Here is an 11,444-nt window from a genome sequence, read left to right as displayed (position 1 = left end):
CAGAGCCTCCCACAGGGGTGACGTCTGAGGACGTCATGGGCGGGGGTGACAGTGCGAGCCAGCGGGGTCGTGAGGAGAGGGAACAGTTAAGCGCTTCGGGTCCCGGGGCGGCGGGATAAGGGCAAATGAATGACCAGAAACGGCTCGGCTGATCGAGGTGATTTTATGTCTCCACAGAATACATAAAGCTGACGCTAAGCCTATTTATTACAGCGTTCAAGAAGGTTACAAGCACAACAGCATCGAAGCCTCCGGACTGCCGAAGTTTAAAAATCACTTTTGATTCTTTTATCAAAGAAGCACCGCGACAAGGAGGTGTTTTACAGAGAGCAAGAGGCAGCCAACAGTCTTAGTTTCAAGAAAGAGAAACGTAATACGAAGTCAAAATAAACCTCAGCTACCAACAGCCACCACTACTCTTGACGTATCACTTTGTCCATGAGACACGGAAAACGAACCCTATGGGACTGGCTGCTTCCGCTGAAGGGAACTGTGCCGAATTTTCCGTTAATAGAAAAGTCAGTAGTAGAACAACGTTCTTCAAAGAAAGAACACCGCCAGCCATTATTCATATTGCATTCTAGCATGTAGTGATATTAAGGTTACACTGGAAGGACAAGGTCTCCAGGATTTAAAAAGAAAAAAAAAAAAATCTTAATTTGATTTGTATAGTCCATTATATCCATTGTGCTTTTGAAACATTTATGTTGCAGGGATCTTTGGCAATCCAAATTCATCCACCAATACACCATCCTGTAAGCAGGAAAAAGAAGCAACAGGTTAACCACTCTTCACCAACCAGAACATTTCACAAGAGTTTCCTTACGCTTTCTATAAAGTGATATATCTGTAATTTCATTGTGTGACAGCTGGGATCAAAATAAGAGCATCAATGCTCTTCCTCACTATGAAGCCCCAAAAGCAAACAGACAGAAGACCTCCTTATGTTTTCAAGAATAACAAGGGGTTACACTTAAATTCTGTGCAAGGGTACACTTAAATTCTACTTGCAGTCTGACAATGTTAGATAGGAGTTACAAAACACCATGTTAGCTCTTTAAAATATAATAAAGATCATTCATTACACCGTACTCTCTCATATATAGCAACCAAAATACATAAAACATTAAGCACTTTTTTTGTTCAAAATATTAAGGATGCCAAATATCAAGCAACCAACACAAATGTGATTGATCAAAAAAAAAAAAAAACCAAAACACATAATTTGCTTTTAAAGAGGAAAGGACTCACTTTGTTTTTCGTGTCAGTAGGAGTGACCTCTGGGATTGCTGGAGCAGATGCAGCTTCATCTAAGTAGGAATTGTCTTCATCGGCTAAAAGCTCATCACCTAATGCATCCAGTTCTGAAATTAAATTATGTTGGTTGAAAAATTATGCAAGGAATTCCTTTGGCAGAAGAAAAGTTGCTCTTACAGAGAAACAAGATTCATACTTAATGCCTACATTCACAATCATTTAATATTACCTAGTCATCAGTCGAGAATACACTGACACACACACAAACTAGAGAGAACTTTCTTTCCTTCATTGTAGCATTCCATTAGTGTGTCTCTCATGTTTGTCTCATACTCCTGTTGCTGCCCTTAAAGGAAATGCAGCTTTTATGTTTAAAAAAAGTGATTAAAACTTTTGGTTTTTTTAAACACAGTAAAAAGTATTTGACTAATGAAATCAAAAATCACTGTATGACTGATGATTTTTACATTCAGTCATGTAAAAATCATCCTCCACGTTCCTAACCTGCTTCCAAGTCATCTTCATCAATCTCTGGTGTTCCATAGCTACGACTCAGCGCTTCCTGGACTTCATTGGCTTCTTCCATCATATCCTCTAACTGATCTTGTATGTCCTGGAGCAACAAACAATTTCAACTGGTCCATATTTAATAGTTTTAGTTAAATTTAGCAAAGCTTGATCAAATTCAGTGTAATAATTCCAACATGCAAGGCACTCACAGTTTTTCATGCATAAACCATTTTTTGTATCAGCATTAATACAAGTCAAGACACATGCATTCAGTACTATAGTGTGGCCTTAATTAACGTTAAAATTATAATAAATGTCTGAGGTAGAAAAAGAGGAACCTTGAAACAACAACTCTGCAGAACTTTTTTTAACTATTCTTCAGGGTAAACCAAAAGCCTCTAATAAATTACCCACAGTTCAGCATTATCTTGAATCCAGAGAAATTAAATCTACTGCCTGGAGAATAAGCACTAGCTTGAGTTGTGCCTCAGCAAAATTTCAAAGGTAGTTTAACATACCTATTGGCACTGGGCTTGGGTATAGGTAAGGAGACAATACTTGCCTAAAGGTTTACAATGCAGGCCATATATAAAAACAGCACAGGAAAAAGAACTTAAAGGAATTCAGCACTGACATTTGATAAGAGTTTAAGTACAGCATACTTTAAATTATATTTAAAGATGTTATGTTTTTAAACTGCAATTTCTGAAGACAGGGGAAGGCCTTCCAGACCTCTTTAAATTATTTTTTTTGTTTGGATTTTTTTTTTTTTTTAAATATGGCACTACCGTGAACTAGGGGAGCAAAGGACTAATCTGTACATAAGAGTAGCAACATGGAAGGGGGGCCGAGGGGGAGAAGCCACAGCAGGAAGTATTCACCAACTTTTATGGTGAAGTGCTGAGGAAAGGAATGGAGAGACTAAAGATTAACCCAGCAAGCAAACAACAATCAGTACAATAAGGCCAACAACTGATTGCACCATACCACAGAAATCAGGAAGGAATTATGATGGTGGTCCCATAAAAAAGGGAGGCAAACTCATGTGAACTAAACAAGTCAGCTTACCTTTAAGTTACATAGTCTACTTGTCACTGTTTCTGTATGCTATTTCTGTCCTTTAATAATTTAAACTCTAGAAGCTTACCTCGATTTGATCAATTTTGACTTGCTTGTAAGCTTTCTTCATTTCTTTCACTCCCAGTTTCATTGCATCAACCTAAAATAAAGTCAAACAACATGCTTGTATCTGATGTAGCATACACAAGTTAAAAGAAATGTGACATTAATATACTGGTACCGTTGTCTTTGTATCCTTCAGTGCCTGAATAGTGTAATTAGCTTGTTCCATATTAAAAGACTGCTGTGATAGATTATCCCGCTGTTGCTCATACCTGTTAAAAACAATGCAAATATTGGCTTTAAAACACCACTATTTATTGCCACAACAATTCTTAATTTTTTTAAAAAATAGGAAAAAAAACCAGCAGCAGTAGTCTGATGATAGGAAAGGAGTATTAAAAAAAATTATAAACAATCACATCAGAATAAATAGCTTAATAAAAATCTAGCCATTATGCATTTCTATGCATTTAAAGTCAACAAGCTGAACAAAGCTTTTGTTTTACTGACGGTGATACAGTACTTGTACAGGCTTACACAGTAGGTAAGGATATAGCAAAGCTTTGTATCCCTATAAGCTAAAGACACATGCCACTGCTCACTAATGCAGTAAGCAGAATGGAAGAGATGCAGGACCACAAAGGCTCTGCGCTACAGCTTTCAGGGCAGGGAGTGGGGAGAGAAGGAGATAGGGTAGAAAAAGAAAACTTTTATAGCTAACTAAAAAGAAAAAGGAGACTTTAAAAATCGAGAAATCATTCTTCTCAAAGCTAAATTTGTATCCAATCAAGAACGTAAAATACTCCACATTGAACATATAAATGAAGCATAAAAATGAACAATAATTCCTTCTTCAAACATCCAAGGCAGGAGGTCTGCAAGACAAGGATGATCCAAATACAGAACAGCTTCTGGACAAGGAATTAATATATCATATCACTGTTTAACCAGATGGAAAATAGATGACTGAGGGATATGATGATAGTCTATTATGAGGGGCCCAGTGACTGTAAATAAGGGAAAAACTATGAAATAAGATTAGCAGGCAGCAGAGTAAAGAAAAGCCAAACAAACAAACACACACAAACAACAGAAACAAAAACACAACACCAAAAAAAAACAAAGAAAAAAAAAACCACAAGCCAAAAGAAAGCACTTCTTCTCACAACACCTAACTAAACTATAGCATTCCTTACCATAGGATATTTTGGATTATAAGTGTTTGCAAATACTTAACAAGTAATTGAGCAATTGTGGAGGTGCAATTCTTCTAAGGGATACGAAATGCAAGACGACATAAGCTTCGGCTCAGGTAGCACCTAAGAGATGTGCAGTTTGGGGACTGTAAGACATTCCAGTGAAGTACCCCTGAACACGTGCCACATTCTGACATTCTTTCCTTTGTATTTGTTGCTGGACACGTTTCGAGACAGTATAGTAGGCCAGTCTGAACCACAGGATCACTTATTATATCCATTATGGTTTGTTGCATAGATACAATTACCTATGCTGAATGCGTTCAAGTCCTAAAACGTGTCCACAGAGAACAGGTAAATTTCCAGTAAACCAGAACACGACTGAAGTACACAATTTATAGTAATCAATTAATGATATAAAATGAGGCAAACTCTCTCAGAAAGTTCAGGAGCCAAGCATAGCTTGAGTAATGAGCAGATTTAGGTCAGCTTGTCCCAATCCAAATTTATATACTCACATACAAATAAGGCACAAACATGCCGATGCACAATTTGTAAGGAGATGCTTCTGAAAGGCTGGCCAGTTTGTTCAGCATTTTTAAGACTGCTCAAAAGCAAGACTGCTCAAAACCAAGAGTACTGGAAAGAGAAATGAAAGTGTACACGCCCCCCCTTAAATAAAACAGGATTTCATTAATCCCAAACTGATAAAGGTTTAAACTTACATTCGCTTCTGCTTCAATACTCTCAATGCTTTCTGCTTTACTGTATTCTGAAAGACACAATATTATTACATTAGGAAAAGTATTTGACTTTTCTCTGGATTCTACTGCTCAAATCTAATGTATCGCATTCAAGTTTTCCAAAAGATTCCTCAGTTACTAATGCAAAGAGTTTAACAATTGTCACATTCAGCTTTTGTCCTGCATTAATAATTCACCAAATAGGCTTGTATATAAAGCTTCTAAAAGCAAATACTTTCAAAGTTTCCGGCGTTGTATTCTGCTTATTAAAAAAAAAATTCAAAAGTAGACTTAGTCCATCAGAACCATCTTTCATGAACACGTTTTAGGGTCAGCATCAAATAAGACCAAATGTATTTTAACTATACTGTTTATACAAGATACGTTTATTATTAGGCACTTTGTTATACTATATGTTCATGCCCTTTCAAAAATGGGTTTTCCTACTCCCTTTCTGCATAGTGGAGACCTTTTTATTTTGGCGGATCAACAAAATAGCCTCTCTACCAGACTTAATCCAGATAACAAGAAGGGAAGCAAGTTACTTCTGACTGGGGAATTACATTACAGTTTGGAAGAAATAAAAACTAATTAAAACATTGTTCAAAGATGCATGTCTAAGAGATGCTTCATAATTAAAATAATCCTGCAGGATCAGTAGGGCAAGATCCAATTCTAAGAACCTGATGAACTGGCTACATCACCCCACCACACAACAAGTGTGAGTCACATCCTCTCACGCTTAAATCCCACAGAAGATTCTTACCTTTGCAGGCCCCTCCCTCATCTTCTTCATTTGATCCTTATACTTCACTAGTTCTGCATCAAGCCTAGCGATTTTCTTGTCAATTGACTCAGCTCTGCTATCCACCTTTAATACAGGATGGGGGAAACAAACAAAAAAACATTAAGTTTACTCCAAGGTTGCAGGAAGCTCTGCCATTGTAACACGTTCTCATTTTGAGACGCTTCCTTGCACACTCACTCAAGTCACAGTCTCTATTCAGGAATTTCTGATGACATACAGTGCCAGGGACTAAACCGGAACGGAAAAAGAAAAACATAAATGTAGAATGATGGCAGATAAAGGAGCAATGCAAAAATGACAGGGACGTGTTCAGCAAGGCTAAAGGTTTATTTTTGGTGGGCAGAGAACATTAATCCTTCAGAATGATACCCAGATTACTGGTTATATATAAGAAGCCCAAACTTAACAACCTTTTTTTTTTTCAAGGATGCCTAACTTCTTTGTCAGAGTGACACTTTTTCTATCACTTCCTGCAAGGAAGACAGGACACAGAAGTTCCACCTGGTAGCTACTCCGAATTCTTACTGCACTTTTGTTCCAAGTCCCAACAGTAGCCACGTAACTCAGTTAGAGACCTCCAGCAAAGGTCCTAACAGCCCTGGTGCAAAGCACATCAGAGCTGTCATTATGGGAAGATTTTAACCCTACTGTGTAAGAGGGTTAAAAAAGATAATTACATAGCCAGTAAATATTCACATATTTAACAATAAAGATTGTTATAACAGCATACATAAATTCATAAAAAACCAGAAAAAAACCTCCTCAACATGAACCAACTATTACAGCATTTCTCTGGAAACAAAATAAAGCTTATTAACTTCTCATTCCAAGGAGGCTCTCTAGGGATTAGAATATAATTACATTCCAATTATAGCACAAGACCAATCAGTGCAAATTTACAAGTCTGACTTGCTAATAGTGTGGCTAAATATGTATAATGATGCGCATTTTGATTTTGGTGTCTCAGTGATCCTTTTAAATCTCTGCTCTATGACAGCAACATGCATTCGCCAGAGGCATCTTGAGCAGGACATTTGATATGAACCTCCACACAAGACGTTAAAGTGCCTGGGCACAGCTGGCATTGAAAAAAATGTATTAAGCTTTCTATTATGTCAAATATTTTACAGATAGCAAGAAAGAAATAGTTGTGATTTTAAAGCTCTTGTAGGTTCAAAGTGTAGCACCTCGGTCAAGATCTTTCACCAGCCTCCTTCACAGGGAAAAACCCATTTCTTGGTTTATTTATATAATGATTTTCTTAAGCATAATAGCCGGAAATGGAGACAGATCCTCCTACATTGATTAACTACATAAAAATTTCACACACACATTACACAGGACATAGTTTTTAAAAATGAGAACGGATGGAAGAGGGGAGGACGGACCAAATTTATCCAAAAGAAAACTAGATTGTGTATTAAAATTTGAAGAGCTGCTTTCTGTTATTCACAAATAAGACATACTGAGGTACGTTTCATTGCTACAGAAGGGCCCCAATCCAAACAAAAGAAAGCGATTGTGGTATCCCAAATCCCTTTTAAGCAAAATGGCAGCTTATTTCAATTAAAAAAAAAAAATCACATATAAGACTGAATTTTAATACTGCTGTCACTATTAGCCATTTGTAAATTATTAGCTTTTCGTTTCTGTGTTTCCTACTTACTACTCTGAAAAAACATAAATTTAGAGTGCTTTTTCAAAGAAGAAAAAGTAAAAACAAGATCAGTGCCACAGTTCCTGATGCATCCTTCCTCATGACAGCTTTGAGTCATCTGACTGTGCTCAGCCAGCGAAGATAAAAAGAAACTGCTACTCAGTGCAATGTCGAGACAAGCACGGCAAGGAGCGAGCAGAAACTGCAAGGGAGAGTGGGAACATACCCGTGGGGAGTAAGTGGGGAGGCAGGAGGGCATCGCACGGCCAGCCAGAAAACTCCATAGCAACCAGCCATCAAAGAAAATTACAGAGAAGTGTTTCCTGGGTTTCTTCAAACACTTCAGATTACAGATCCCACACAACCCGCTCTTTAAATTAAAAAATACTGAATTGTTTAGATATCCTAAGGTGATGCTCCTTCTCTAACCACAGAAAAAAAAGAGCGTATTGTGTGCTGATCTTATTGGGTTCAGTCATACTACTTCTGCATAGACAAGAAAGAACAGTCAAAACACAGGCATAATTACTGCCTAAGAGTTGTCTATTTTTAACAAATGGTGACTATGAACGTTAATCATTGCTTACCAAATACAGTAATTCCTAACTGCCATTTAATGGCTAATAACTATTGAAGTCACATGGTAAGAAATTCTACAAAGCAATCTGACTCTTTCGAAAGGTACAACGAAACATGCCTAAGATTGAAAACAGCACAGAAGTGACATTACTTGAGTCTCCAAACTGTTGAATTTAACATGGTAAAGAAACAGTGCAAGTTTTCTAATATCTCACATGACTCTCTTCAATAGTAATTCACGTGCTTAAGAGTCGTTTAGATGTGGTGTTGGGGGATATGGTGTAGGGAAAAACTTTGTAGAGCAGGTAAGATGGTTGGACTCGATGATCCCAAGGGTCTTTTCCAACCTGAATGATTCTATGATTCTACGTGCAATTTAAGAAAATAACCTAATGTATCTCCAGTCCTGCAGCAGGACCTATACTAGAGACTTCACTATTGTGAAAATGAACTGAAAATAGAGCAAGTCTTTAACAAATCCGTTAACTTTTTGTGTCAATTTACATGAAATAATCTAATTCATGAGCTTTGAACTTGTAAAAAGTGTGTTTCTCCTCACGCTTATTCGTATACACAACTGTCTTAAATTTTCGTTCCATCCACAGAAATTGAAAGATGTCAAAACACGGCAAAAAGGTAACATAGAGCTCAGTAACAGCAGTTTAGAGACTTCTTCACACCAAAGAGCTGTGCTTGGAGCCAGCCCTTCATCTCTCAACAGCTGACCAACACAGGCTCTTGACTTTGTATCTTAAAAAAACACCCTGTAATTCATCATTGGTTGCCAAAATCATCACCTACATAAAATAAACAAGAAACTCTGCTTTTCAGTTAACCTGCGGTCTCATATAGCCAAATTTTCAGAGAATGCAATTACAAGCAACTAGAAGAGGATCAAAACTGTGTGCAGCTCCTGGTGGGTGGTATTGACCACTTTTTTTGGAATAAATCCTAAATTCCTGGTGTTGCCAATCAAAGCAGCTGTTTAAATGACACTTCTACGTACCCCAAAAATCCACTGGGATTGAACAAGCTCTTAGTAGAAGACAGCCTGCTGGCATACCTAAATATTGCTTTGATTTGCCTCAACGTTAGAAAATGCCCATTAACTTGGAACTGGCAAAATCACCCTGAAAAATCTAACAGAGTAATATAGACTTGGTTGTGAGTAGGTTTCCTGGTATTCAGCTTATATTGCCAAAATGGAAAATTTAAGTCTTAATAACAGTATCTTAGATGGATTTTGGAGTTCTAGCCATCCACCAAAGCATTTACTGGTAACAATGGGAAAGCCAATCCTGATTTTCAAGCACGTGCTTTATTTACTTTTCTAAACATACTGGGAGCTATGTTTGGGCTTAATACTGTTAGAAAGCCATACAGATTCTTCATCAATAAAATAAAATACTGTGAAAAACACTGACTATGACCACTTCTCTCCCCAAGCCAGCCACTGACATACACAAAAGACTGATGTGCATGGGTTTGTGTAGGTAGCACTGACAGATATTAGATATTTAACTTAGAAAGTCTCTCCACTGCATAACAAAATAAATCTTCTGGGAGGAAGATTGTGATTTTCCACAGAAACTTTTTAGTGTCAGGTTCCGGTAACAATGCATAGTTAACCTCCATTTATACCACAACCATTACTGACCTTTCACCTGACTTTGTTAACCACTGAGACAAATACTGAAGACCTCTATGTTCTTTCTTCACCTTTCAAAACTAGTTTACAACAGAAGGAGCTGTAAAAACATACCATGGTTTTCTTCACAAACTTAAAAGCCAAGAAAAAAAAAAAGATTATGAAATGACAAGATCAGCCTTCTTAAAACTTTTCCTTCATCTTCTTTTCAGACAGGCCAACATTACAACATCTGTGAAGTGTTCTACCAAATGCGTCCTCAGCACTTCTTTCATGGTCTGGGCTTGTTTAATTGTCCATCTACGGCAAGCTTGTTTGTGGCAGACGGAAAAATCTTCACTGGGGTGGGATTTGCCCTCCCATGTTTTGTACTGGACAGAGGGGCTGGTTCCCTTGCTCCTGTCCCTGCTTTCCCACAACGTGGAACAGCAGGAGTTAGGTAGCGCAGTAAATACTGAAAATATCCACGAGGACATAAGGAGGGACAGGCCTTACATGAACATTGTGTGCATCTATGTATGGGATGCACTCCTATGCACAGGAAACAAAAATAGACATAGGTATATATATATACACACAAATGCACATACCAGTGTATGCATACACTCCTACACATGCTGATGCACAGGTGTACGCTAAAATACATATGTGCACATATACAAACATACTGTACCAAAGCATAGCCATGTACATCCAAGTGTGTGTGTGTGTGTGTGTGTGTGTATATATATATAACGTCATGGTTCTAGCTGAGATGGAGTTAACTTTCTTTCTAGCAGCTGGTTTGGGCTACATTTTGGATTCAGGATGCGAATAGTGTTGATAGTACACTGATGGTTTTTGTTGTTGCCAAGCAGTCAAGGCCTTTTCTGTTCCTCACACTGTCCCACCAGTGAATGGGCTGAGGATGCACTAGAAATTAGGAAGAGACACAGCCGGGACAGCTGATCCCGGCTGACCAAAGGGATACTCCATACCATGTGATGTCATGCTCGGTATATAAAGGTGGGGGAAGAATGAGGAAGTGGGGACATTCGGAGTGATGGTATTTGTCTTCTCAAGTAACCATTACACGTGATGGAGCCCTGCTTTCCTGGAGATAGCTGAACACCTGCCTGCCCATGGGAAGCAGTTAATTATTTGTTTTGCTCTGCTTGTGTGTTCAGCTCCTGCTTTAATCATTAAATTGTCTTGATCTCAACCCGTGAGATTTTTTTCTCACTTTTACTGTCCCAATTCTCTCCCCCCAACCCAGGGGGAGCGAGTGAACGGCTACACGGTCCTGACTGCCGACTGGAGTTAAACCACAGCACACACGCAGACACCGTGCCCGCACACAGCTCTGTTTCCACACACACCCACAGGCTGTACCACCCCCAAAACAGCCCACGCACCCCCCGTGCCTCCGGGTCACTTCCGCGTACGGACAGGCCCACAGACAGGCAGTAACTCGCGCTCGAGGCTCCACACCCGCACCCCCACGAGCGGAGGCTCGGCCCGCGGGGCGCAGGCCCGGGGCCTAGGCTCCGGCGGGGACGGAGGGCCTCGCCCGGCCGGGCCCGCTCCACAGCCCGGGCTGGCCGTGCCGCCCCGCCGCTCCTCTGTCCCTGCCGAGGCGGCGGCCGGGCCGAGCACCGCAATGTCGGGCCTGGTGCCCCGGGGACGGTACTCACCGTCCCGATACAGTCAGTGAGGCTGGGCGGTGGCGCCTTCGGCTTCGCTTTGCCGAAAAAGCGGTTCATGGCGGCGGTTGGGTCTCTGTCTCGGTCCCGGTTTCGGTAACAATCCCCGCCGACCCGGAAGCGCACCGCCCGGCCCCGCCCCGCCGGCCGCCCCCAAGGCGGGGCGGTGGCGAAGGCGGAAGCATTGGCACAGCGGCACGCCGCCGCACTTCCGCCTTCCCCTGCACGGCGGCGCGCTGTGA

At 40.0% G+C, this 11,444-nt stretch overlaps 1 protein-coding gene across 1 annotated transcript; it reads right to left on the bottom strand.

The window, feature by feature from the left end:
* Window positions 1-145: 145 nt before the first annotated feature.
* CHMP5 (charged multivesicular body protein 5) lies at window positions 146-11,412 on the bottom strand. The gene is made up of 8 exons (XM_074146182.1): window positions 11,194-11,412; window positions 5,595-5,699; window positions 4,811-4,857; window positions 3,068-3,161; window positions 2,915-2,986; window positions 1,762-1,870; window positions 1,252-1,364; window positions 146-753 (listed from the first exon to the last, which is right to left on the bottom strand). Exons 1-8 carry the CDS (start codon window positions 11,260-11,262, stop codon window positions 703-705), a joined length of 660 nt encoding a protein of 219 aa, XP_074002283.1. The 5' UTR covers window positions 11,263-11,412; the 3' UTR covers window positions 146-702.
* Between the last annotated feature and the right edge of the window lie 32 nt (window positions 11,413-11,444).

Source organism: Numenius arquata, chromosome 4 (assembly GCF_964106895.1).
Source record: "Numenius arquata chromosome 4, bNumArq3.hap1.1, whole genome shotgun sequence".
NCBI classification, from domain to species: Eukaryota; Metazoa; Chordata; class Aves; order Charadriiformes; family Scolopacidae; genus Numenius; species Numenius arquata.
The sequence above is the reverse complement of the archived record's forward strand: the minus strand, read 5'-3'. Positions and strand labels throughout refer to the sequence as shown.

Excerpts from the sequence above, each read along its gene's own strand:
- CHMP5 (XM_074146182.1), bottom strand. The coding sequence starts at position 11,262 with ATGAACCGCTTTTTCGGCAAAGCGAAGCCGAAGGCGCCACCGCCCAGC. Across the intron at positions 3,162-4,810 it reads GTATTGAAGCAGAAGCGAAT|GTATGAGCAACAGCGGGATA; the intron begins GTAAGTTTAAAC and ends TGTTTTTAACAG. Across the intron at positions 1,365-1,761 it reads TGAAGATGACTTGGAAGCAG|AACTGGATGCATTAGGTGAT; the intron begins GTTAGGAACGTG and ends ATTTAATTTCAG.